The following is a 27,332-nucleotide window of genomic DNA, read 5'->3' on the forward strand; positions in this document are numbered from 1 at the left end:
ACCCTCAAACAGTGGAGAGCATAACTCTCCAATCCTTAAGTGTGGGCTGGAAAGGGATCGGGATCCTGATCCACACCCTAAGAGAGGATTCTTGAATCTTGCACAAGAAAGAATTCAGGATGAATCTGCAGTGCAAAGCAAAAGCAAGTTTATTAAAGAAAGTAAAGTAGTGAAAGCACAGCTACTCCATAGACAGAGCAGGGCGTTCCTGAAAGCAAAAGGAGGAACGCTTCCACTGTAGATACAATGTTGGTATACCCACACACACACACACACGATAAATACACACATATGTGTATATATGAGATAAATACATACATATGTGTATATATATACACACACATATGTATATATCTGATAAAAAAATCTTGGGGAGATGTGCTCTGCTACAGGGGTTTGTGATAAAGCATTAATTGTCCTAATTACTCTATTTTGCAAGAATCGATATGTTTAAAGCAAAATTAGGAATGCCCTTGTTCTCCAGATATCGGGATATCTGGACACTCCCGAGTCTGCATCTGTTTAGTAAACATTATTAATCTGTTCCCTTAACCATAAACATCTAGGGGCTAGGAATTCCTCACTTTCTGGGAATGCAGCCCAGGAAGCCTCAGACACATTTTCCTAGCCCTCACTCAAAATGGAGTCACTCCAGTTCAAACACCTCTGACATAAGGACTTCCTTCCAAAGAGTACAGTAAGGAAAGGGAAAGAAAGAGGGACTTTTCTGTGGAGAAACGTAATGGACACCGTCTCAGCCAGGTGATCAAGGTCAGCATCAACAGGAATAAATCTCACCAGTATCCCCAAAACTGTCAAGGTCATCAGAAACAAGAAAAGTCTTAGAAACTGTCACAGCCAAGCGGAGCGTAAGGACACATGACAACTAAATGTAATGTGATGTCCTGGATGAGATCCTCGAACAGAAAATAATATTAGGCAAAAACTAAGGAGATCTGGATAAAATATTCACACTAGCTAATAATAACAAATCAATATTAGTTGAGTAATTGTTGCAAATACACCATACTCGTGTAAGATGTTGGTTATAGGAGACAATTGAGTACAGGGCATATAGGTGCTCTTTGTATGAATTTCTTAATTTTTCTGTAAGTACAAAACTGTCCAAAAAGTTAAGATTATTTTTTAAAAAAATTCAACTATCACAATATATTAAATCAACAATTTAAACTAGGATAATACGATTAAATCAATAAATACTAAAAAGCTTGTTTCTGATCTTTTTTCAAAGTTTCCAAGTAAAATGATTAAATATGATTAGTCATCAAGAGAAAGCTTTATACTAAACAGTAAAACACAGAGCCAATTTTATCCATCAGTTTCAAGCTGGAAATATCAGCTGCCACCATTATTAAACATATTTTTTCAAAATTCTACTCAATATAATTCGATCAAAAATTGAAATAATTGGGGCCGGGCATGGTGGCTCATGCCTGGAATCCCAGCACTTTGGGAGGCCGAGGTGGGCAGATCACTTGAGGTCAGGAGTTTGAGACCAGCCTGGTCAACATGGTGAAATCCCGTTTCTACTAAAAATCCAAAAAGAAAATTAGCCAGGCATGGTGGTGCGCACCTGTAATCCCAGCTATTCGGGAAGCTGAGACAGGAGAATCACTTGAACCCGGGAGGTAGAGGTTGCAGTGAGCCGAGATCGCGAGACTGCACTCCAGCCTGGGTGACAGAGGGAGACTCCGTCTCAAAAAAAAAAAAAAAAAAAATGAAATAATCAATTTAAATATTGGAAAGTAGGCAAAACCATCCAAGATATTTTAGAAAAGAAACAAAAACAGGCCAGGCGCGGTGGCTCACGCCTGTAATCCCAGCACTTTGGGAGGCTGAAGTGGGCAGATCATGAAGTCAGGAGACCGAGACCATCCTAGCCAACATGGTGAAACCCCGTCTCTATTAAAAATACAAAAAATTAGCTGGGTGTGGTGGCGGGTGCCTGTAGTCCCAGCTACTCGGGAGGCTGAGGCAGGAGAATGGCGTGAACCCGGGAGGCAGAGCTTGCAGTGAGCAGAGATCCCACCACTGCACTCCAGCCTGGGTGACAGAGCAAGACTCTGTCTCGAAAAAAAAAAAAGGAACAAAAACAATCTTAAACGAATAAGTAAATTTGGTTAAATAGTTGCACATGTTTTCTCTATGAACAGAAATCAGAAATGGAAATGGAAAACCATGTCATTGAATAGCAACTAAATTCAAAGTGAAATAAAAATAACATCAAGGACATGAGTTTAACTTGAATAAAATTTTGTAGTGGACGTTAAAACTAAGTACACTGAGAGACACCGTATCTGAATGGGGAGACTCACTATCATAGGAATAAAAATCCTCCCAACATTAATAATGTATGGCTATTGCTGCCATTCTTACACAATGTGTTTGAGCTAGCTAAAAGGATTTCAAAAATTACATGGAAAAATAAATGCTTCAGAATCACTAAGACACTAAGTCAAAGAATAATGAGAGGGAATTGCCTTTATATCCACTATATAGTGGAGAATGCTAAACGCTGCCTGCATTAGTTACCTATTTCTATGTATATACAATCTAATGTTAAAATCTCAGAGAGACCAAAGGATCACAGTCATATTCAGTCACACAAAGGTCCCTTTAAAGAGATTAAGGGTGTTGCTCTCAGATTGTCTCAAACAATTAAACCTCTAGGGAGCTTAAGAGTATTTTTCCTCAGCCTTTCAGCAGAAGCTCAAGATAGTGAAGGGTTTATCCAGAGAGATTTGTAGGGTTTTGTCTAATGTAGTTAACACATTATGCAAGCAAACAAAAAGACCCACAAATTTCCTGAGAAATCTGTGTGTCAGTTTGGAGTGGAAAAAGCAGACCCAGTACAACATAAAAAGGAATTGTTGGACCTCCAAAATTCTAGCAGGAAGCAGGCTGAGAAAACAGATGCTACCTTTTCTTCAAAAAAAAAAAAAAAAAAAAAATTCCAGGCACAGTGGCTCACACCTGTAATCCCAGCACTTTGGGAGGCTGAGGAGGGCAGATCGCTTGAGGTCAAGAGCTCAAGACCAGCCTGGCCAACATGGTGAAACCCCGTCTCTACTAAAAATACAAAAATCAGCCAGGCGTGGTGGTGGGAGCCTGTAGTCCCAGCTACTCGGGAGGCTGAGGCAGGAGAATGGCGTGAACCCGGGAAGTGGAGCTTGCAGTGAGCTGAGATCGCACCTCCAGCCTGGGTGACAGAACAAGACTCCTTCTCAAAAAAAAAAAAAAAAAACCATTCCATTTTGAACTCACTTCTTGTATTGCCTTGGAAGACATCTAGCCATTGGTACTCATTTCTGTTCCGGGTCGAAGGGACCTCACCTTCTTTTCCACCAGCCATGAGACAGGAAGGCCTCAACTGGTATCCCTGAAAGGGGGAGAGTTGGACTCTTGCCACAAGTCAGGTATCTCACCTACTTCTCTCTCCCCTTTTGTGACCTTTTCTCAAGTACTGCCCCCTAGTGTGGTTCCAATGGTAAATGACGGAATTGGAAGAGGAAATAGACATCCCTTCTCCTGTGGGTTTGGGATTGGAGTCAGAATGGCCACTGTGAGGACACCTGGTGATCCCTGGACCCTCACCAAGACAAGACTCAGAGGGACACCAAGCAGCAGGGGGAAGTCAAGAGAGAATAAAATGCTAAAGACTTTTTGCTTTAGGAGTTGAAGAGATATATATTTGATATATATTTATTATGTTTGGAAACCATAAAATGAAACCAATAGGATGAATGAATGGCTTTTATTCTTGTTAAACAAGTATTTATTTGGTACCCACTACATGCTTTGTACAGTTGGCTCAACCTTCAAACTCTACCCATTATGAAGCCACTGTTTACCATGTCCACTGCCTATCTCTAATCTAGCCACCTTCACCTCTCACCTGGAGCGTGGGAACACACTACATCTATAACAGAAAATTATTGTTTAGAAACAACCCCATTGTTCCGCTATTACAGATAACAGTAGTAAATGTCTTTGCTGTAGATCACCCTTGTTTCTTTTTTAATTTTAATTTTTTATTTTATATATATATATGTGTCTGTATGTGTGTGTGTGTGTGTGTGTGTGTATTTTATTTTTTTTGAGACAAGGTCTCACTTTGTTGCCCAGGCTGGAGTGAGATGGCATGATCTCAGTTCACTACAGCCTCGACTTCCTGGGCTCAAGCCATCCTCCCAACTCAACCTCTTTTTTTTGAGACAGAGTCTCACTCTGTCACCCAGGCTGGAGTGCAGTGGTGCCATCTCAGCTCACTGCAAGGTCCGCCTCCCAGGTTCACACCATTCTCCTGCCTCAGTATCCCGAGTAGCTGGGACTACAGGTACCCACCACCAAACCCGGCTAATTTTTTGTATTTTTAGTTGAGACAGGGTTTCACCACATTAGCCAGGATGGTCTCGATCTCCTGACCTCGTGATCCGCCCGCCTCAGCCTCCCAAAGTGCTGGGATTACAGGTGTGAGCCACCGTGCCCGGGCCCGCTCCCATCTCAAGCTCTTGAGTAGCTGGGACGACAGCCGTGCACCACCACACCCTGTTAATTTTTTTATTTTTAGTAGAGATGAAGTCTCACTATGTTACCCAGGCTGTTCTTGAACTCCTGAGCTCAAGTGATCTTCCCACCTCAAGCCTCCCGAAGTGCTGGGATTACAGGCATGAGCCATCACACCCAGCCTTGACTCTTGTTTCTTCTTAAAAATTTCATTAGAGTAAGTTTGAAACATGAGATTACTTGGTCAAATGATATGAAGCCTTTATGGCTCTTGCTCTGTGTTATCCTCTTGCTTTTTCAAAGGGCCGTGAGCTAACAGGGAGCACTTCATGACGAACTTTTACTAAAAGTATCACCATTTTTGTTTTCTTATTTTATAGGTATAAAACGATACATACAATTCAAATTTATTTTATAATTTTTGATACTGTTGTATCAAAAAATCTGAGTCTGATTCCTAAGGGAGATGAAACAGCATGAGTCATGTGTGTAGGGAAAGAGAAGAAGGGAGCTTTTCCAGGTTGATTTGCAGTTTCTTGTTCAAGAAGCTCACCAGATGGTCGAACAAGTGACAGGAAGAAGATAGTTGAAAAGGGCGTTAACGTTTGGGAAAGGTGGATCATTGAATTAATGAACTGAATCGAATTCATTTATAAAGAAAGCATGAGATCCAGGGAGAAATCAGCTATAAATCTAAAGCATAGATCAGAAGATTCTAGCAAACTGAAACCACAGCGAGCTGTCACTACACTTTTATTAAAATGGTTAAAATAAGAAGTGGTGACAACTCACTAAAGAGTGAGTTCAGCCATATTACGGGATATGAGAGCAACACACAAAACTTAATCACATTTTTATATGCCAACAATGAACATGTGGAAACCAAAGTTAAAAACACAAAACTACTTAGCTGGGCGCAGTGGCTCACACCTGTAATCCCAGCACTTTGAGAGTCCAAGGCGGGTGGATCACCTGAGGTCAGGAGTTCGAGACCAGTCTGGCCGACTTGCTGAAACCCTGTCTCTATAAAAATACACAAATTAGCCGGGCTTGGTGGCAGTCACCTGTAATCCCTGTTACTCAAGAGGCTGAGGTGGGAGAATCGCTTGAACCCAGGAAGCAGAGGTTGCAGTGAGCTGAGATCGCACCATTGCACTCCAGCCTGGGCAAGAGAGCAAAAATTCCGTCTAAAAAAAACCCAAAAAACCACAGTACTACTTACAGTCACCCTAGAGAAAATGTGATGCTTGGATATAAATTTAACAAGACATGTATAGGCTCTGTGTGCTAAAAATAGTAAAATGATTATGAAGGAAGTCAAAGAGGACCTAAAGAAATGGACAGACATACTGTGTTCGTGGATTGCAGGACAGTATAGTAAAGATGTCAGTTCACCCCAAACTGGTCTATAGGTTTATGTAATTCTTATCAAAATGTTAGCAAGATTTTTGTATAGACATGGAGCTTCTTTTAAAATTTACATGGAGGGGCCAGGCACAGTGGCTCACACTTGTAATCCCAGCACTTTGGGAAGCCGAGGCGGGTGGATCACGAGGTCAGGAGATCGAGACCATCTTGGCTAACATGGTGAAACCCCGTCTCTACTAAAAATACAAAAAATTAGCCGGGCGTGGTGGTGGGCACCTGTGGTCCCAGCTACTCGGGATGCTGAGGCAGGAGAATGGCGTAAACCCGGGAGACAGAGGTTGCAGTGAGCCAAGATCACGTCACTGCACTCCAGCCTGGGCAACAGAGCAAGACTCCATCTCAAAAAAAAAAAAAAATTTACATGGAGGCCAGGTGCAGTGACTCCCGCCTATAATCCCAGCACTTTTGGAGGCCAAGGCAGGTGGATCACCGGAGGTCAGGAGTTCGAGACCAGGCTGGCCAACATGGTGAAACCCTGTCCCTACTAAAAATACAAAAATTAGCCAGGCATGGTGGCGGTAATCGCAGGTATTTAGGAGGCTGAGGCAGAAGAATCGCTTGGGCCCAGCATAGGCAACAAGACCAAGACTCCATCTCAATAAATAAATAAATAATAAAAATTCATATGGAAAGGCACAAGCCCTAGAATAGCTTAAACATCTTGAAAAAGAAGAATATAAGTGAACATGCTACCTGATATTAAGACGTATTTTAGAGCTATAGTACTTAATACACTGTAGTATTCATGAAAAAATAGAAACATAAATCAGTGGGGCCAGGCACGGTGGCTCTCGGCTGAAATCCCAGCAGAGGCCAAGGCGGGTGAATCACCTGAGGTCAGGAGTTTGAGACAAGCCTGGCCAACATGGTGAAACCCCATCTCTACTAAGAATACAAAAAAATTAGCCAGGTGTGGTGGCGCATGCCTGTACTTTCAGCTACACGGGAGGCTGAGGCATGAGAATTGCTTGAACCAGGGGGCAGAGGTTGCAGTGAGCCGAGATCACACCACTTTGTGACAGAGCAAGATTCTGTCTCAAAAACAGAAGAAACATAAATCAGTGGAAGAGAATAGAGAACTCAGAAATAGACCAAAACATATATGCCCATCTGATATTTGAAAAAGGTGCAAAAGCCATTCAATAGAGGAAGGATAAACTTTTCAACAAATTGTACTAGATAAGGTGGATATCAACAGGCAGGAAAATGAACATCAACATAAGCTTCACACCTCATACAAAAACTAACTCAAAATGGATCATGGACCTAATAATTTTTCAGAAAAGAGGAGATAGGGCTTGGCAAAGAGTTCTTGAGCTTGACTCCAAAAGTATAATCCATAAAAGTAAAAATTGATAAATTGAACCTCATCGAAATAAAACTTCTGCTCTATGAAACACCTCATTAGAGTATAAAAATGAGTTACAAACTGGGTGAAAGGATTTTTAAGTCATACATATGACAAGGGACTCAGATCTAGAATATGTAAACAACTTTCAAAACTTAACAGTAAACAACAGACACACAATCCAATTAGAAAAGAGCAAACAGTAAGACCCCAGCTCTACAAAAAAAATACAAAAATTAGCCAATGTGGTGGCACACACCTGCATACATAGTATTCCTGAGAGTTGAAAATATATGTTCACAAAAACTTGTATGCAAATCTTATAGCAGCATTATTCCTAAGAGGCAGACAAGAATGGAACCAATGCAAACGTCCATCAATTAATGACTAAATGAACAAAAATGACTCTTCAGCCATAGAAAGGAGTGAACATGATGCTAATACACACTACAATGGGGATGAGCCTTGAAAACTTTGTGCTAAGTGAAATTAGACAGAAAAGGCCACATACTGTGTGATTCCATTTATATGAAATGTCCAGATGAGACATCCGTAGATACAGAAAGTAGATTAGTGGTTGTCAGAAGCTGGGGTGAGGAGGGAGTAGTGAGTGACTGCTAATAGGTACAGAGTTTTTTTGGGGGGAGTGGTGAAACCGTTCTAAAATTAAACTGTAGTAGGCCGGGCATGGTGGCTCACACCTGTAATCCCAGCACTTTGGGAGGCCAAGGCAGGCAGATCACGAGGTCAGAAGACCAAGACCATCCTGGCCAACATGGTAAAACCCCATATGTACTAAAAATACAAAAATTAGCCAGGCATGGTGGTGCACACCTGTAATCCCAGCTACTTGGGAGGCTGAGGTGGGAGAATTGCTTGAACCCAGGAGGCGAAGGTTACAGTGAGCTGAGATTGCGCCACTGCACTCCAGCCTGGGCGACAGAGTGAGACTCCATCTCAAAAACAAACAAACAAACAAACAAATAACAACAACAAAAACTGTAGTAATGGTTTAAAACTCTTGAATATACTCAAAGCCATTGAACTGTGCACTTTAAAAGGATAAATTTTTTGGTATATGAATTATACTTCAAGCTATTAAAAAGGATATATCAATTATTTAATGTTAATGGACAATTCCAATGTATCCAGTTTTTTCTATTGCAATGCTGCAAGGGACGTACTTGAACATTCATCTTTATGCCTTTATCTTCCTGGTAGTTCTATAAGATATAGTGAAGGAAGGGGATTTATTGTTGTTATAGTCTTTATTGTGGTAGCCAGTGACCAGTAATAGAATGGTATTTATTTTGAGTGCTTAGGCACTTCGAATTTCTGTAAAACTGAGGTTTCATGGTTGTAGCCAGCCAAGATAGCGTTGACAACCCGTATGGAGAAAGAGTTGGTAGGATAATCCTGGGTGCTCTTGAGGGGAGAAGGGAGCATGTGGGGGACTGGAGTAAGGAAGGGAGGGAAAAAGGTGAGCAGGACATTGAAAGCCTCTTGTGGGGTTTTTGCTGTTCATATTTCCTTTCTGGCTTTATAGAGAGCTCTTGGTTTGAATTGGATTGGTTTCTCTTTTGCTTTTTCCCTGTTAGGTGAAGGCATTCTCATCTCCTCAGAGGCTTCAGAGCTTCTCGATTTCATAGACAACCAGGGCCAAGTGCACGTGATCCAGAAATATCTTGAGCACCCTCTGCTGCTTGAGCCAGGTCATCGCAAGTTTGACATTCGGTAATGCATTCATGTCCATAGCTTTTGTTTTTATTCATCTGAAAAAAACTGCCATGGTATGTGGTGGGAAGGGGGACATGGAATATGAGGAAGCGTTTGACCATGTTTAATATGTTACCAAAATTGAGCACAGCTGAATGGAACTTACCTTCTGTACCTAATTTTCTATTTTTCTTTCTTGTTTTTTCCATCTAGAAAATGTTACTACGATTATGGATTTTCTTTTTTAAAAAATATTATTTTCTGACTGGGCACAGTGGCTCACGCTTGTAATCCCAGCACTTTGGGAGGCCAGGGTGGGCAGATCACCTGAGGTCAGGAGATCGAGACCATCCTGGCTAACACGGTGAAGACCTGTGTCTACTAAAAATACAAAAAAAATTAGCCGGGTATGGTGGTGGTGCCTGTAGTCCCAGCTGAGGCAGGAGAATGGTGTGAACCCGGGAGGCGGAGCTTGCAGGGAGCTGAGATTGCGCCAGTGCACTCTAGCCTGGGCGATAGAGCAAGACTCCGTCTCAAAAAAAAAAGCTAACTTGAAAATTGAAGTCCCTATAATCCTACTTCCTAGATAGAATCAGTGATCTTGCACTTTTAGTGTTATTTTCTGTCAATCATAGTTATATGTATCCCAATGTAATACATATATTACTTAACATGAAAAATTTTAAGCACATAGAAATTTAAAGGAAATATGTTCATCTATGAATATTATAAAGCCACCATCTAGATTTAGCAGTTAATATTTTGCAGTGTTTAAATTTTTTTCACTGTAGTTTGAAGTAAATTACTTTAAACTTTTCACCCCTAAATACTTTAGAATGCATCTTTTTTAAAGAAGGAATTCTTTCACAATATAATCACACAATTTTCACACCTAACACAAGTAACAGTGCTTTCTAAATGTTGTCTAATAACCAGACTATATTCACCTTTCCCTTTTTGACCCCAAAAAATGTCTTTGAGAGCTGGTTTGTTTAAATAGGGTTCTAATTAAGGAGCATAGGTTGCATTTCATTGTTTGTCTCTAAGCTTTTTAAAAATCAAGTGTAGTACCTGGCCCCCCTTTTTTTTCTTGACTTTGAACTTATTGGAGAGACCTAGCCAGTTGACTTATAGAAGTTGGGTCAATGTTCTCACTTTCTGTATTTATCTGATTGTTTCCTCATGGTGTCCTTTAACTATATTCTCTTTTATTTCCAGTAAAGCAGAATTTTAGGCTTGAACACAATTACATTAAACATGTTGGACAACAATTCTTCACCATTGATATCATTTTCTTTCTTTCTTTCTTTCTTTCCTTCTTTCCTTCTTTCTTTCTTTTCTTTTCTTTTCTTTTCTTTTCTTTCTTATGCAGTTTCACTCTTGTCACCCAGGCTGGAGTGCAGTGGCACGATCTCAGCTCACTGCAACCTCCGCCTCCTGGGTTCAAGTGATTCTCCTGCCTCAGCCTCCCACGTAGCTGGGATTACAGGTGCTCGCCACCACGCCCAGAAAGTTTTTGTATTTTTAGTAGAGATGGGGTTTCACCATATTGGCCAGGCTGGTCTCGAACTCCTGACTTTAGGTGATCCACCCACCTCTGCCTCCCAAAGTGCTGGGATTACAGGTATGAGCCACCACACCCAGCCTGATGCCATTTTCTTCACATAATATCTAGTGTACCCACTATTAGAGATTCTAAGATTATAGGGTTAACTATCGATTTACCTTCTTGCCACTGGAAAGTATTCTATGGGTTGAAACACTGAGATCTTTGACATCTTTCCCTTAATGGTTTTAGCATGCAGTAATGATTCTTTCTCACTTCAGTTACTTAATTAGAAGTTGCAAAATGGTGATTAAATTATCTTTTTTTCCCTGCATTTATTAACTGTCATTCTTACCTCTAAAGAACTTTCCCTCATCCACTGGGGTTATTTTGTATCTAAAACTTAGTTCCACTGCAGAGAAAGAATACATTATTCTTTATTTACCTTTAATTACCAAGTTTTAGAATAAGAACTTGAATAACAGCCACCCCCAACAGTGACGATTAAGATGGTTTGTTTTCATCTTTATTGAGTATGATTATGGACTCAAGAATTTTTATGCTTTAAATGTCTTCTAGTCAATTATGGTTCATTACTCTTATTGATGCTCAAACTGTCAAAATGTTCCAGATTTGGCCAAGGGGAGTCCTTTCTGTTGGCTTCTGGGACCTTTTCATATGACTCCATTAGTCTTTTAAATGACTCTTTTTGTCTTTTGGAGTTTTAATATAACTTCATTAGTCCTGGTTCACTTTGTACATTCCTTACCCCAGACCTGAAATAAGCATCTCTCAAGCCTCCTGATTCCTTTTACTATGGAATTACATTTACACATTTATGATTGTTATGTCTTCTTGTTGAATTGACCCTTTAATAATTACATAATATCCTTCTTTATTCATGGTAATCATCTTTGCTTGAAGTCTACTTTGATATTAATATAGACACTCTCATTTCCTTTTTCTTTTGCTTATTTTTTTAGATACAGGGTCTCATTCTGTTGCCCAGGCTGGAGTGCAGTGGTGTGATCATAGCTTGCTGTAATCTCAAACTACTGAGCTCAAGTGATCCTCCCACCTCAGCCTCCCAAGTAGCTAGGGTACATTATACCATGCATGCCACCATGCTGGGCTATTTAAATTTTTTTTTTTCATTTGTAGAGAAGGGATCTCATTCTGTTGCCCAGGCTGGCCTGGAACTCCTAGCCTCAAGAAGTCTTCCTGCCTTGGCCTCCCAAAGTGCTAGAATTACAGGTGTAAGCCACCACACCCAGCCTAATTTCCTTTGATTAGTATTTGCATTTTTCTACTTTTAATTTTATTTTTCTATATATATATTTTTGATATGAAGTCTCACTCTGTCACCCAGGCTGGAGTGCAGTGGCACGATCTCAGCTCAGTGCAACCTCCACCTCTTAGGTTGAAGTGATTCTCCTGCCTCAGCCTCCCAAGTAGCTGGGACTACAGGTGCATGCCATTATGCCTGGCTAATTTTTTGTATTTTTAGTAGAGACGGGGTTTCACCGTGTTAGCCAGGATGATCTCGGTCTCCTGATCTCTTGATCTGCCTGCCTTGGCCCCCCAAAGTGCTGGGATTACAGGTGTGAGCCACCAAGCCCAGCCCATTCTTTTAATCAATTAAGTCTTTATATTGAAAGTGATTTTCTTATAAATAGCATGTACTCGGGTCTTGTCTGTTTAATGTAGTCTGACAATCTCTGCATTACAGTTGGTATATTTAGACCATTTACATTTAATGTAATTATTGATTTGGTAGGATTTAGGTCTACCATTTCTAATCTGTCGTCAAGTTCACAAACTCCTATCATTGTCATCTGCATTCTGCTATGTAGCCCATTGAGTGAATTTTTGAAAACTATTAATAATACATTTTATTGTTTGAACAATTTCAGCTTATCAGAAAAGTGAGCAAACAGAAGAGAATTCCCATATGCCCTCTTACCCCAAACCCTCCCACCCCCGTTTCCCTTATTATTAACATCTTGCATTACTATAGTACATTTGTTATAATTGATGAGCCATTATTAAAACTTTGTTAACAATAGTCCTTTGTGGATTACGTTAGAGTTCATTCTTGGTGTTGTATAGTCTATGGGTTTTGACAAATGTATAATGACATGTATTCATCATTACAGAATCAAACAGAATAGTTTCACTACCCTAAAAATCAGCTGTTCTCCACCATTTATCCACCCTCCCCGCCCCCAACTCCTAACTCCTGGCAACCACTGAACTTCTTACTGTTTCTATGGTTTTGCCTTTTTCAGAATATATATACATAATATTATATATGATATATATTATTATATATCATATATAAAGAACTATTTTTTTGCAAAGATTTTTTCCCATTTAATGGCTTACCTTTTCATTCTCTTAACAGTGTCCTGTGTGAGCAGAAAAATTTAATTTTAGTGAAGTCCAACTTACCAATTTTTTCTTTTATGAGTCATGCTTTTGATGTCATATCTAAAAAGTCATCACCAAATCCAAGGTCACCTGAGTTTTCTCCTATGTTATCTTCTAGGAATTCTGTAGTGTTGCATGTTACATTTAGGTCTATGATCCCTTTTGAGTTAATTTTTGTGAAAGGATTGAGATCTGTGTCTAGATAAGATATACTTAGGCAGGCCTAGTGGCTCATGCCTGTAATCCCAGAACTTTGGGAGGCCAAGACAGGCAGATCACCTGAGGCCAGGAGTTCGAGACCAGCCTGGCCAACATAGTGAAACCCCATCTCTACTAAAAATACAAAAAATTAGCTGGGCTTAGTGGCGGGGGCTTGTAATCCCAGCTACTTGGGAGGCTGAGGCCGGATAATCGCTTGAACCCAGGAGGCAGAGGCTGCAGTGAGCTGAGATTGCACCATTGCACTCTAGCCTGGGCAACAAGAGCAAAACTCCATCTTAGGAAAAAAAAAAAAGATATACCTCGATGTAACATTTTTGTTATTTATCCTATATGGTGTTTTTTGAGCTTCCTGGATCTGTTCCTTTATGTCTACCTTAGTTCATTTGGGCTGCTGTGACAAAAATATCATAAACTGGAGAGTTTATAAACAACAAAAATTTATTTCTCACAGTTCTAGGGGCTGTGATGTCCAAGACCAAGGCACTAGCAGTGTCTGGTGAGGCCCTCCTTCCTCATAGATGGCACATTCTGGCTTTGTCCTCACATGGTGTCAGGGGCTAGCTAATTCCCTGGGGCTTCTTTCATAAGTGCACTAATCTCTGTCCTGAGGATAGAGCCCTCATAACCTGATTGACTCCCAAAAGCCCCACCTCAGTACTATCATATTGAGGATTAAGTTTCAATATAACTTTTGAGGAGACACAAACATTCAGACCATATCTTTATATATCATTAATTTGGGGAAATTTTCAGTCACTGTTGCTTCAAATGTTTCTTCTGTTTCTTTCTTTTTTTTTTTTTTTTTTTTTTGAGATGGAGTCTTGCTCTGTTGCCCAGGCTGGAGTGCAGTGGCACGATCTCAGCTCACTGCAAGTTCCTCCTGCCAGGTTCACACCATTCTCCTGCATCAGTCTCCCGAGTAGCTGGGACTACAGGCGCCTGCCACAATGCCCTGCTAATTTTTTGTATTTTTAGTAGAGACAGGGTTTCACTGTGTTAGCCAGGATGGTCTCGATCTCCTGACCTTGTGATCTGCCCGCCTCAGCCTCCCAAAGTGTGGGGATTATAGGCATAAGCCACCACGCCCAGCTTTCTTTCTCTTTTTCTTCTCTTTCTGGTATTTCCAAAAAGTCTCCATGTTCCACCTTTTGTAATTGTCTCACAGTTCTTGACTCTTGTTCTGTTTTTTCTTTTTCATTCTTTTTCCTCATTGTGTGTCAGCTTTTGAAGTATCTATTGACATCTCTTCGAGTTCACTGATTCTTTCATTGGCCATATCCATTCTTTTGATGAACCCATCAAAGGCATTCTTCATTTCTGTTATGGTGTTTTTTATTTCTAGTATTTCATTTTTATTTCTTCTTAGTGTTTTTATCTCTTTGCTTACATTACCCATCTGTTCTTGCATGTTATGCCGTTTTTACATTAGAGCCCCTAGCATGTTAATCTTAGTTACTTTAAATTCCTGGTTGGATACTTCCAATATTTCTTTCATATCTGAGTCTGGTTCTGATGCTTGCTCTGTCTCTTCAAAGTGTGGGGTTTCTTGTCTTTTAGTATGCTTTGTAATTTTTTGTTTGAGGCTGTATATGATGTACTGGGTGAAAGGAACTGAGTTAAATAAGGCTTTAGTATGAGATTTTGTGTTTCTCTGGCTAGGAGTTAGGCTTTGTTTACTCTTTGCTATATAGTCATGGATGTCAGAGGCTAAAATTTCCCCTCGTGTCCTTGTGTTGTCTCCCCTGTCTTCTCTAGGGAGCTCCCTAGAGGCTTCTTTGTAAAGTAGCTCTGAGTCCTGCAGTGTCTATCCCTAATCATAGGAAAACATCAAACAAACACATACAGCAGGACATCTGACAAAGTACCAAGTGTCAAGGATCATGGATTGAATCCTGAAACAGAGGAAGGACACTGAAGGAAAGACTGGGAAAACCTGACTGAGGTCTGGAGTTTAGTTAGTGATACTATACCAAGACGAATTTCTTAGTTTTGATAATTTGTTAACAGTTATGTTAACATTGGGGGTAGCTGTGCAAGGGGTGTGAGAATGCTGTTATATCTTTAACCTTGGCCAATGGTTACAGTATTTCCAGTGTAAGGTCACTGTTATTCCTTGTAGTTAACATATATTTGGCACCACAGGATTCATTCTGGAATTCTCATTGGCTTATTTATAACTTTTTTTCTTTTTCTAGTAGTGAGAAACCTGGCTTTCATGCAGAGTTTACAAATGCCAATTTAAACTTTTGTTTTGTCATATGCAATGATTTTATTACCTGTATTTATTTCAGAGCTTATGAATTTTTAATTATTCTAAGGGCTAACACAGAACTTTTTCATGTTTTCTACTCTTCAAGAGTAGGTAAGACTTTAGTTTGTAATACATTACAAGAGGAATCCTGTGGTTCTCTAAGAGCTAATTTGTCTTGGCAGAAGGCCTTAGCGAGCTGTGAGTGGTGGCTCATGCCTGGAATCCCAGCACTTTGATCTGAGACGGGTGGATCACCTGAGGCCAGAAGTTTGAGACCAGTTTGGCCAACATGGTGAAACCCCATCTCTGCTAAAAATACAAAAAATTAGCCAGGCATAATGGCATGCACCTGTAGTCCCAGCTACTTGGGAGGCTGAGGCAGGAGAATCGCTTGAACCTCGGAAGTGGAGGTTGGAGTGAGCCGAGATCGTGCCACTGCACTCCAGCCTGGGAAACAGCGAGACTGTCTCAAAACAAACAAAAAAAAACAAAAAAAAAAAACAAAAAAACAAAAAAATTAGACGGGCGTGGTGGCATGCACCTATAGTCCCAGCTACTCAGGAGGCTGAGGCAGGAGAATCGCTTGAACCCAGGAGTTGGAGGTTGCAATGAGCAGAGATCATGCCGCTGCACTCTAGCCTGGGTGACACAGTGAGTATCCATCTCAAAACAACAACAACAGCAACAACAACAACAAATTAAAAAACCCAACAACAACAAAACCAGCAAACAAAATACTAAACAGGCTTTAGGGAAAGAGCAATCTAATTATCTGATTATATGATTGGCACTAAGATGGGAATGACTCTGGCCTAATTTCTTCAATTTACATTTTAAAATAGGAGCTTAGTTAGCCCCCAAATAATATTTAATTGATGTATTAGGGTTGGGGAGTGAATATTTTTCAAAGCAGAAGATATTTCTCAATTCTTGCTTACTTTTAGAGGTTGAAGTTCAAGGAAGTCCCTGCCTTGGCACTGTATCCCAGGGAGGTATTTGGAGTTAATTTCAGGGCTTAGCAGTGACTCTTTAGAAAAGCAGTATACGATTGAAATGTAATGTGTTACAAATGAGATCACTACAAGTAATTTAAAAATGTGCTAGTAGTGTTTCTTTTTCTGAGACGGGGTCTCGCTCTGAAGCCCAGGCTGGAGTACAGTGGCACGATCTCAGCTCACTGCAAGCTCCACCTCCCGGGTTCGCGCCATTCTCCTGCCTCAGCCTCCCTAGTAGCTGGGACTACAGGCACCTGCCACCACTCCTGGCTAATTTTTTGTGTTTTTAGTAGAGACGGGGTTTCACCGTGTTAGCCAGGATGGTCTCGGTCTCCTGACCTCGTGATCCTCCCACCTCAGCCTCCCAAAGAGCTGGGATTACGGGAGTGAGCCACCACACCCAGCCTCTAGTAGTACTTTTATCAAAAGTAAATAGAAACGTGAAATTAATTTTCACAATACATTTTATTTAAACTAATATGTTCACAATGTTAAAATTTCAACATGTAATCACTATAAAAACTACTAGTGAGATATTTCACATTACTTTTTTCATGTAAGCCTTTGAAATCTGGTGTGTATTTTATATTTACTGTACATCCTGATTTGGAATAACCACATTTCAATCTTTCAATAGCCACATGTGGCTAGTGGCTACTGTGTTAGAGCAGTTCTAGAACAAAGGAGTCCCTTTCAAACTATTTTGAAGTCATCGTCTGTAAGGCAATATGAAAGCTGATCTGAATGATTTCTCCTTTTCCAGGAAAGGAAACAAAAATGAAATCATGTTAGGGCTGCATATTTTATGGATCCCAGGAGAAATACACATAGTCTGAAAGAATGATCTCAGTCAGAAACTCAGAATGAATCATATGAATTAAACATTGGACAATGTCCAATGCTCAGCATGTGTTTTTGGTTTATACTAAGAACATATTATGCCACCAAATACAGATATTTACTATTATACTTAGTGTAGGAGGTATATTGAGACATCGTTCTAGACTACCACAGTTCCATATTTTGTGAAAAGTTATATTGCACTTTTTTTTTTTGAGAGTGTGCCCAGGCTGGAGTGCAATGGCATGATCTCAGCTCACTCCAGCCTCCGCCCCACCAGGTTCAAGTGATTCTCCTGCCTCAGCCTCCCTAGTAGTTGGGATTACAGGTGCGCACCACCACGTCTGGCTAATTGTTGTATTTTTAGTAGATACGGGGTTTTGTCATGTTGGCCAGGCTGGTCTCAAACTCCTGACCTCAGGTGATCCACCCACCTCAGCCTCCCAAAGTGTTAGGATTACAGGCGTGATCCACCATGCCCAGCCTTATATTTCACTCTTTGGGAATTGTATCTTACTGTAATCTTAAACTACACTAAAATAAATAATGTAAACCTTTTGTCAAATTGCTCAGAGTAGGTTTCTACTTTGGTTATAAGGAATAAAATTCATGCTTTTGTGTACACACTAAATGTGTGTGTACACACATCTAAAGCAATCAACTATAGTTAACAAGCAGTGCTCTTACCAAAAGGTAACTCTTTCTAGAATCTGGCACACCATTTAATATCAGTATGAGCATATGGTGGGCTTAATAATTGTTTTCCATGTTTATAGGTTTTCTTTAGTTTTATAAGCAGTTAAAAAGAATCCCTTTCACTGAAATACAATCTGTGGTGGGACTTCTAGCTTTTCTCAATCTTACGCTGCTAGATTTATGTCACTGCCAAAGCTATGCAATGGGTGATATTTACACTATGCTCAAACAAAGCAACCAGAAAAACACACCACTGAATAATACAGATATTCTGAAGTCAAGCAAGCCAACTTTCATTAACAGATCAATTTCCTTAGAAAAGTTGATGAAACTAAAGACTGAAGTTCAAACAAAAAGCCCTCTCAAGGGGGTATGAATTTCTGGTAACTTATGGGGTAAGAAAAAGAGCAAGAAACTTGAAAGTAGGGAAGAGAAAAAAGAAAAGGAGCAAGAGGGGATAGCCAGCTCTCAAAAGAGTCTCCAATAGGAAAGCAAAATCTGTATCTAGCCAGTACCAACATGTGAAGAAAGAGTGAGCATAGCAAAATTTAGAAAGGTTGCTTGAAAGCCAAACAAAAAACCAAATACCTGTAATCCTAGCACTTTGGGAGGGTGAGGTGGGCGGATTGCCTGCACTCAGGAGTTCAAGACCAGCCTGGGCAACATGGTGAAACCTTGTCTCTACTAAAATCCAAAAAAAAAAAAAAAATTAGCCGGGCATGGGTGGGGCGTGGTGGTTCACGCCTCTAATCCCAGCACTTTGGGAGGCCAAGGTGGGCAGATCACGAGGTCAGGAGATCGAGACCATCCTGGCTAACACAGTGAAACTCCATCTGTACTAAAAATACAAAAAATTAGCTGGGCATGGTGGCGCGTGCCTATAGTCCCAGCTACTCGGGAGGCTGAGGCAGGAGAATCGCTTGAACCCAGGAGGTGGAGGTTGCAGTGAGCTGAGACCATGCCACTGTACTCCAGCCTGGCGACAGAGCGACACTCGTCTCAAAAAAAAAAAAAAAAAGTCTCTTTTGGCCAGGTGTGGTGGCACACACCTGAAATCTCAGCACTTTGGGAGGCCGAGGTGGGTGGATCACTTGAGTCCAGGAATTCAAGATCAGCCTAGGTAACATGGCAAAACCTCGTCTCTACCAAAAACAAACAAACAAAAATCAACCAGATGTGGTGGTGCACACCTGTAGTCCCAGCTACTTGGGAGGCTGAGGCAGGAGAATCACCTGAGACCGGGAGGCAGAGATTGCAGAGAACTGAGACTATGCCAAGGCACTCCAGCCTGGGTGACAGAGCAAGACTCTCTCTATCTCTCAAAAAAGAAAAAACAAAAAGCCTCCTTTAAAAAATGCAGTTTGATGCTATAAATTTATCAGTTAATAGTTTTTGGGGCAAAAAATGTTTTCTGACATTTCAATAAGAGCTATAGACAAAGTCCAGCATTAGTCATGACTCTGGACTAAGTCTGGAAATCTGGAATCTCTTCCCAGCTCTGGGAGGTACAAAGTTTTAAAAAATAAGGTCAAAATACTGGAAAACATTCAATTTATTTCCTTATTAACACAATTGTTCACTCATAAACGACAGTAACACTTGGTGCTATGGGTCATGCACTGAGGTCAGAACAAGGAACAGAAGAAAATGAGGTAAATTGGTAAATCTTTTTGCAGGCTGAGAAGTGAGAGAATGCTGGCATGCCTACTCTGTGCTGGTTTTTTTTTTTTTTTTTTTTTCTGAGATGGGGTCTTGCTCTGTCGCCCAGGCTGGAGTGCAGTGGCGCAATCTCAGCTCACTGCAAGCTCCACCTCCTGGGTTCACGCCATTCTTCTGCCTCAGCCTCCCAAGTAGCTGGGACTACAGGCACCCGCCACCATGCCTGGCTGATTTTTTGTATTTTTAGTAGAGACGGGGTTTCACCGTGTTAGCCAGGATGGTCCCGATCTCCTGACCTTGTGATACGCCCACCTTGGCCTCCCAAAGTGCTGGGATTACAGGTGTGAGCCACTGCGTCCAGCCCTCTGTGCTGGGTTTTATTATGTCATCCAATAACTCACAACTATGTAATTTATTTCCTTTTTACAGATAAAGAAATGGGGGCTCAGAGCAGTCAAGAACATGCCCCAAGTTATTCGTCAGTGAGGCGGAAATTGTGGTGTCCTTGTGTAAGTTCACAGTTTATACTTTACCATTATACTGTGCTCCAAATTATCTGATATTTACTTTCAAAGCATGTGTAGGAAGTTTACTATGATGATGCAGAGACATTGTACAGAATCCAGTCCCTTGACTCTCAGGTCCCCAGAACACTCACTTCACGATTTTGTTGACCTCTTCTGTCAACTTAAACCTGGCACTCTCTTGGCTGGCTTTCTCTGCTCTTTCTGGGCACTCCAAAGCTTCTGTACTTACATGCTACAATTCCAGTCACAGGAAGATGCTGAGTTCTTTAGTCCCAGATCCATATTCCTGAGAAAACCTAATTGCCTAGGCTCAGGTCATAACTCTGTATCTGTTTCAGTTGATTATGGCTGGGCCTACTGCCCCTCTGTATGGTGGTGGGGCAGAAGTTCCCAGAGAGAGGCAGGGGTGACAGGGACTGTTGTCTCAAATGCTAGGCAGACATCTGGAGTGGTAACCACTACATCTGTTCACAGTGAGCACATCCTTGCAGGGAAACTGGGTTAATCATCTCTATTATTGAAACTCAGAGGTATAGTGTTTCTTCATAGGAATTTTCTTTCCTTATTTGAGATGGGGGTCTCACTTTGTTGCCCAGGCTGGAGTGCAGTGGTGTGTGATCTTGGCTGACTGCAGCCTCCCCTCCCAAGTTCAAGCGATTCCCCTACCTCAGCCTGCTGAGTAGCTGGGACTACAGGCATGGGCCAACATGCCTGGCTAATTTTTGTATTTTTCATAGAGACAAGTTTTCACCATATTGGCCAGGCTGGTCTTGGACTCCTGACCTCAGGTGATCTGCCCACCCTGGCCTCCCTAAGTGCCGGGATTACAGGTGTGAGCCATCGCGCCCAGCCTATTTATAGGAATTTTCTATAGGTATATAAGTAATAATTTGAAGGTCACAACTAGATGCCTTTTCGTGTAACCGTATCTTGAATGGAACAAATATTTTCTTTCTACATAATTATACATAAATAACCCAATGCTTTCTAATACCCATGAAAAACCATTAGCTCAAAGACACTTGCAAAATTGTATCAGGTTGTTTTCCTTGGTGTGTATTAAGTTTGAAGCAAAGGGGATTTTCACATACCAAGACAAAGTAGAAGTCTTCCACCAAGTTGAAATCATCACATTGCAATTTAATCATACGATACAACCAATTTTTTGATGTGTTATGCCATTCGCCAAATACCAAAAATTTTTTAGGGGAAACTTTACATCCTCAATACTATACACTTCCAGCTACATCACCACCTAACAGGGACTTTAAAAAGAATACAAAGTATGGTATGCCTTCTCAGTGCCTTGTTAGTAATTCAGTTACAGTTCTGCCGAACTTTCTTTAAAGGAATACAATTCTCAATCTTACACAGTTCAGAGCACAAGCATAGCTTATTGTATACAAGAGATGTGCATCAGTTCCCACTCCTCAGGGACTGTATGAATTTGGCTTTATTTTTTTGACAGAGTCTCACTCTGTCACCAGGCTGGAGTGCAGTAGTGTGATCTCAGCTCACTGGACTCTGCCACCTGGGTTCAAGTGATTCTCCTGCCTCAGCCTCCCAAGTAGCTAGGACTACAGGTGCATGCCACCATGCCCAGCTGATTTTTTGTGTGTTTTTAGTAGAGACGGGGTTTCACCATGTTGGCCAGGATGGTCTTGATCTCTTGACCTCATGATCTACCCACTTTGGCCTCCCAAGGTGCAGGGATTACAGGCATGAGCCACTGTGCTGGGCCAAATTTGGTTCTTAGAAACCAAGGAGTGATGTGTGCACCAGGCCCAGGGCTGAAGAGCTGCTTCTCACTAGATGCCTCTCTTGGTCTGGCTGCTGTGTCCAGTCCTATCCAGGGTTAGCTCTGTTCCTCCTCCTTGTGGCATCTGTGTTTCTCTTTCTGCTATGTCTCTCCCCATCTCCTAGTCCAAACATCCAAAGAAATCAATTACCTCCAGGAGATCGAGACCATCCTGGCTAACACGGTGAAACCCCGTCTCTACTAAAAATACAAAAAATTAGCCGGGCATGGTGGCGGGCGCCTGTAGTCCCAGCTACTTAGGAGGCTGAGGCAGGAGAATGGCGTGAACCTGGGAGGCAGAGCTTGCAGTGAGCCGAGATCGCGCCATTGCACTCACGCCTGGGCGACAGAGCAAGACTCTGTCTCAAAAAAAAAAAAAAAAAATTAATGACCTCTGCCCCTAACTGAACAAAGCCCTTCATCTAAGGCCACCCTTTGGTTGGCAGCCTTAGCCAGACATCTGCTTCTGGTCAAATCAATGTCTTGTCCACAGGGAGGCCCAGCGCTGTTTTTGGTTTTAGCTGGATGCAGGGTATCAGACATGGCAGGTACTACGGCCTACCTGGCGGGTATCAAAGAGTTGGTCGACGTTCTCTCAACAACCTAATAGGGACCAACCATGGAAGGCCAGTAGTAAAGGAGTTTGAAGTTCCCTTTCAGAAACCAATTAACAACCCCAAAGAGACAGTGGGTAACATAAAAGAGCAGTCATAAAAATATACAGTTAAACATATTTAATAGAAATATTAAAATAATCACACTTCCTCTCATTGCAGAAACCATGAAAGAATATGCCTTTTGTAATCAAAGTAATTTTTTATCATGCAAAAAAGTATTTTGTTATGACATTCATAAGTGGAGACTGTATTTCAAAACAAGTTTATACAGACTTCAAAAGATCTAAAGTCAAAGTGAAATATATTTAAATATGATTAGTTACATCGAATACAGCTGGCATACTCATATTCACAGTTTATAAAGTAAAAAAACTAAACTCTTCATGTCGGCTCTGAAATAGATGCATTTTCATTCATACATTTGCTAGTTAGGTCTGTTCTTCTAAGGAGGAAAGATGAGATATATGAGATATTTTTTAAAGAACAAACTCAACATATCAGCAGCAAATTTCAGTTAAACTAAATTGGAAACCAATGTTCTGTGTAACCAAAGTGCAAAGTCAGTTCCCCAGCTCAGAAAGAAAATTAAGAGTATAAACTGAAGGCTTAAGAGAACTTCAGAGAGCATACTGTGTGATTAATACATAAATATTAAAAATTATCCCATTTTTGATTTAAGAACAACACAGTTTGGATCTAGTCATTAAAACATATGCACAGGTGTCAAAGGCAAGTAACACTACCACCTAAGGTTATTCGGAGGAACTGTGAAGATGTAGCACGGACCTCTAAGGTGTCTAAAATCCCTTCTGATGGAAAGCTTATGGAACACTATCTGCCAAAAACACTGAAAGCACCAGTTTTATATTTAGATCCAATGCTGAGTGATATAGTCACTGTTGGGATAGGTTTTTATTTGGGAAAATGGAGAGAATTCTCAAAACAGATTCATGGCTTGCATGCAGTGACACCCTATCAAGAGCCTGGAAAGACACCATGAAATCACCTCAACTCAAGTGGTGGGCCCACCTATTCATAGTCAGTGTTACACTAGCCAGCTCTAGGGCTCTGACAACATAATGAGTTTTGAGATAGTATACTTTAAAGAAAAAAAGAAGAGTTTATTTTAAAGCAAATAACTAAACTGTATTTTAACTTAGCATAATTCACTGCAGCATATTTACTTCATAGCCCCTTAACATGTCACTTTTACCAACAAAGCTTTTTCCTTCATATTCTAATCACAAAAGTTTCTCAACAATTTATAAAAATCTGTAAATCTGACCTTGCAATAGTCATAAAACGTTATTTTTATTACTATTATTATTTTTAGAGACAAGGTCTCGCTCTGTTCCCTGAGCTGGAGTGCAGTGGTACAATCACAGCTCACTAGCCTCAAGCGATTCTCCAGCCTCAGCCTCCCAAAGTAGTGGGATTTCAGGCATGAATCACCACACCTGGCCTTGAAACATTATTTTTAAAGCCTAAATTCCAGTTGGTATGGTACCAAAATTTAGTTTAACTTCAAAATTCACAGTACTGCCGAGAAATGGGCGGGTCCTGAGGTTCCAGAGAAGTGGGGAGTGAATTCATTCCTGGTGGTTTTATTCTGGCAGCATGCATGGGAGATCACATGAGTTAGAGGGCTGTGGCCTGGTATCAACACTTCAAGCTGTTGTACTTTTACTTCAAGTTGAAACTTTTAAAATACATCTGTCATACAGATGTACAAATATATGTAAATGCAAACATATATACACACTTTTTGACAAAAGAATGATGGTAACACACACGAACCATTTTTGTAAACAGATTCTATTTGGTTAATAACAGTATTCCTTCCATCAACCGATTGGAAGTCCAAACCAACTACGAAGATAGGATGCTCATCCAGAAGAACAGGAAGCATTTTCTTCCTCATCTTTGGAAAGTAAAACAAAGAAAAAAAAAAAGAAAAAAGAGAGTATTAAAATTTCTCAATGTAAAATCTATATTTTAGAACCACTCTACAATATAAGCAAATAATGTCTTTTTTACTGATCACATGCCTTTTTTGGTGGTGGGGGGGGTTCTTTTTTTTTTTTTTTTTTGAGATAGGGTCTTGCTCTGTCACCCAGGCTCGAGTGCAGTGGCGTGATGAGACTTCAATGCAGCCTTGATCTCCCAGGCTCAAGTGATTCTCCCACCTCAGCCTCCCAAGCAACTGGGACCACAAGGTGTGTACCACCATGCCTGGGTAATTTTTTGTTTTTTTGTAGAGATGCAGGTCTCACTGTTTTCCAGGCTGGTCTCAAATTCCTGGGCTCAAGTGATCCTCCCACTTCAGCCTCACAGTGTTGGGATTGCAGTCACGAGCCACTGTACCCAACCATATGTCATTCTTTAGACACACTGCTTACTAAATTTCTCTTTTTAAAGGATATACTGAATTTCCGGTTGAACCAACTTAACAGCTAATATTCTATTTTAGCTTTAAAACATTGATAAGCAACATGAAGCAATCTAGAACTTAACTTTTAAATGGCTTTATTAAAGCAATCCAGCTATGAAAATTATGCAGAAATGATTATCTACAAACAATCTTACCAGCACATAAGAAATTCTTCCTCTATTCTGAAATACCATCTTCTCACAATATACTTTGATGTTATGAATCAATGTCTGTTCTTGAACATTATTTATTGTCTTTCTCTATTAAACAATTCCAAAATAAAATTTCCAGCACAACTAAATATTGTTGACGATAAGAGGATTTTTTAAAAAATTGTTTTAAAACAGAAGTTTATATACAACTTAGAATCTAAAACCAATAGATTTATGGTAAACCTTAAAACTGAACCAAAACAAACAAAAACCAAAGTTTTAATCATTTAAAAATCATGTTTATTGAGGTACAACTTACTTATAGTAAAACCTGCCCTTTTCAGCATATAGCACTGAGTCTTGACAAATGCACAGTTATGTACCACCACCAACCAAGGCCTGGCACATTTTTACCTCCTCAAAGTTCTCCCTGGCTGCTTCTCCCACTCCTTGGCAACCACTAACCTGTTTTCTGTCCTTATAGTTCTGCTTTTTTCAGAGTGTCATATAAGTAGAATCACACTGTACACAGTATTTTGAGTCTGACCTCTGTCAACTGGCATAATGCATTTGAGAATTATCCATGTTGCTGAACTGGCAGTGCATTCTTTTTTATTGCTGAGCAGTATTCAATTGCATGGCTGTACCAGTTTGTTTATTCATTTGCCAGTTGAAGGATAACTGAGATCTTCCTCGTTTTTAGCAATTTTAAAGAAAGTTTCTATGAATAATTGTGTACAGGTTTTTAATTAAATGTTTTGGAGATATAATTCATATACCACATAATTCACCTTTTTAAAGTGCATAATTCACTGGTTTTTAATATATTCACAAGGTTTGTGCCTAGGTTTTTGTGTGAATACTGGTTTTCATTCCTCTTGGATAAAGATTTAATTTGGTATTACCCTTCCAGACACCTTTCTGTGTTTTCATACATATATATGTATGACAGTTTGACCTTAGGCAGAGTAGCATTTTCAAAATTTTACATGGGGAAACTTTCTAGAGTTAAAGCCATTTTATTTTTCTGTTCTGTCTGGTTTTATCTGCGTGTTATTTACAATCTGCTGCGTAACAAATTACTACAAACTTAGTACCTTAACACATATTTATTTCACAGTTTCTGTGGGTCAGGAGATCAGAAATGGTTCTATTTCAAGGTCTCTCACAGGGCTGCAATCAAGATGTTGGCATGGCTGGGGTCTCATCTGAAGGCTGGACTGGAGAAGAATCTACTTCCAAACTTATGTGGTAGTTGGAAGAATTTAGTTCCTCAAGGCTGCTAAACTGATGGCCTGTGTTCCTTGCCTCTGGGATGGTAGATTGCTTCAACAAAGTGTCCAAGCAGAGAAGACAGAGAGAGTCCGCTAGCAAGATAGAAGCCACAATCTCTTGTAATCTATCATTCTTGTTGTATTCTACTGGTTAAAAATAACTCATTAGGTTAGCCTACTGGCTCTCAAGGGGAAGAGATTATACAAAGGCATGCATTTCTGGAGGAGGGAATGAGGGCAAAGAATTCTGAAAAGTCTGTCTTCCACAATCTGAAGAACTTCTAGAAAGTAGGAGGAAGCGATATTGCTTAGGGATGGACAACTTGGCACTGGTTATGTGTTCCAAGTGAGGTAACCTTGTTCCCAAGAATAAAGAGAACCAGACGACTGTAAACATCTCCCTAAACTGAAATGCAGACTGTTGTATGTTCACCTGAAATGAATGGTGTGAGCTGAATATAAGATTTTTGACAAAATAAAAATTTTGCTGTGTTCTCAGATCTGGCAGGCTCCTGCCCTTGTGCAAACAATGTTCCTGGCAGCTATTCATCTCCTTAGGTAAATAAGAATTGGAGAAAAGCTGTGCTTAGATAGGGTGCATTTGCTCTTGCCTTGGAAGGCTGTTTTCTGATAAGGTTCTATATCCTCTGCAAATCAAATCAGGCACTTACAGTGTGAGTATGCATTCTCTTCCTGCCAGTCTGGAGATGATCAAAAAGCCTATAACAGGCTTGGCCTATTTTCCTATTGGGTTGCTGGGCTTTTTTTCTTTATTTACTTGTAGAGAGTTTTAGACCTCTGTGTATGTATGGTGTACAAGTGACAATATTCAGATCTGTAAACTGTAACCCAGTCTGGGAGCAAAGAAGATATAG

At 40.4% G+C, this 27,332-nt stretch overlaps 1 protein-coding gene and 1 long non-coding RNA gene across 7 annotated transcripts in view; one reads left to right on the forward strand and one right to left on the reverse strand.

The window, feature by feature from the left end:
- Positions 1-15,094: 15,094 nt before the first annotated feature.
- On the forward strand, positions 15,095-27,218 carry LOC129397114 (uncharacterized). The gene is made up of 3 exons (XR_008624282.2): positions 15,095-15,159; positions 20,088-20,167; positions 26,304-27,218. It is a non-coding gene; the product is annotated as an uncharacterized LOC129397114 (long non-coding RNA).
- Positions 21,305-27,332, reverse strand: part of LOC129397113 (ranBP2-like and GRIP domain-containing protein 4) — a 65,171-nt gene continuing 59,143 nt past the window's right edge. For all 6 annotated transcript variants that reach the window (XM_055107439.2, XM_055107440.2, XM_063594695.1 and 3 more), the window contains one exon: positions 21,305-24,521. In XM_055107439.2, the coding sequence (XP_054963414.1) occupies positions 24,487-24,521 (35 nt within the window). In that variant the 3' untranslated portion in view covers positions 21,305-24,486. The remainder of the gene's footprint in view (positions 24,522-27,332) is intronic.

The sequence above is a fragment of the Pan paniscus genome, chromosome 12, assembly GCF_029289425.2.
Source record: "Pan paniscus chromosome 12, NHGRI_mPanPan1-v2.0_pri, whole genome shotgun sequence".
Classification (NCBI taxonomy): domain Eukaryota; kingdom Metazoa; phylum Chordata; class Mammalia; order Primates; family Hominidae; genus Pan; species Pan paniscus.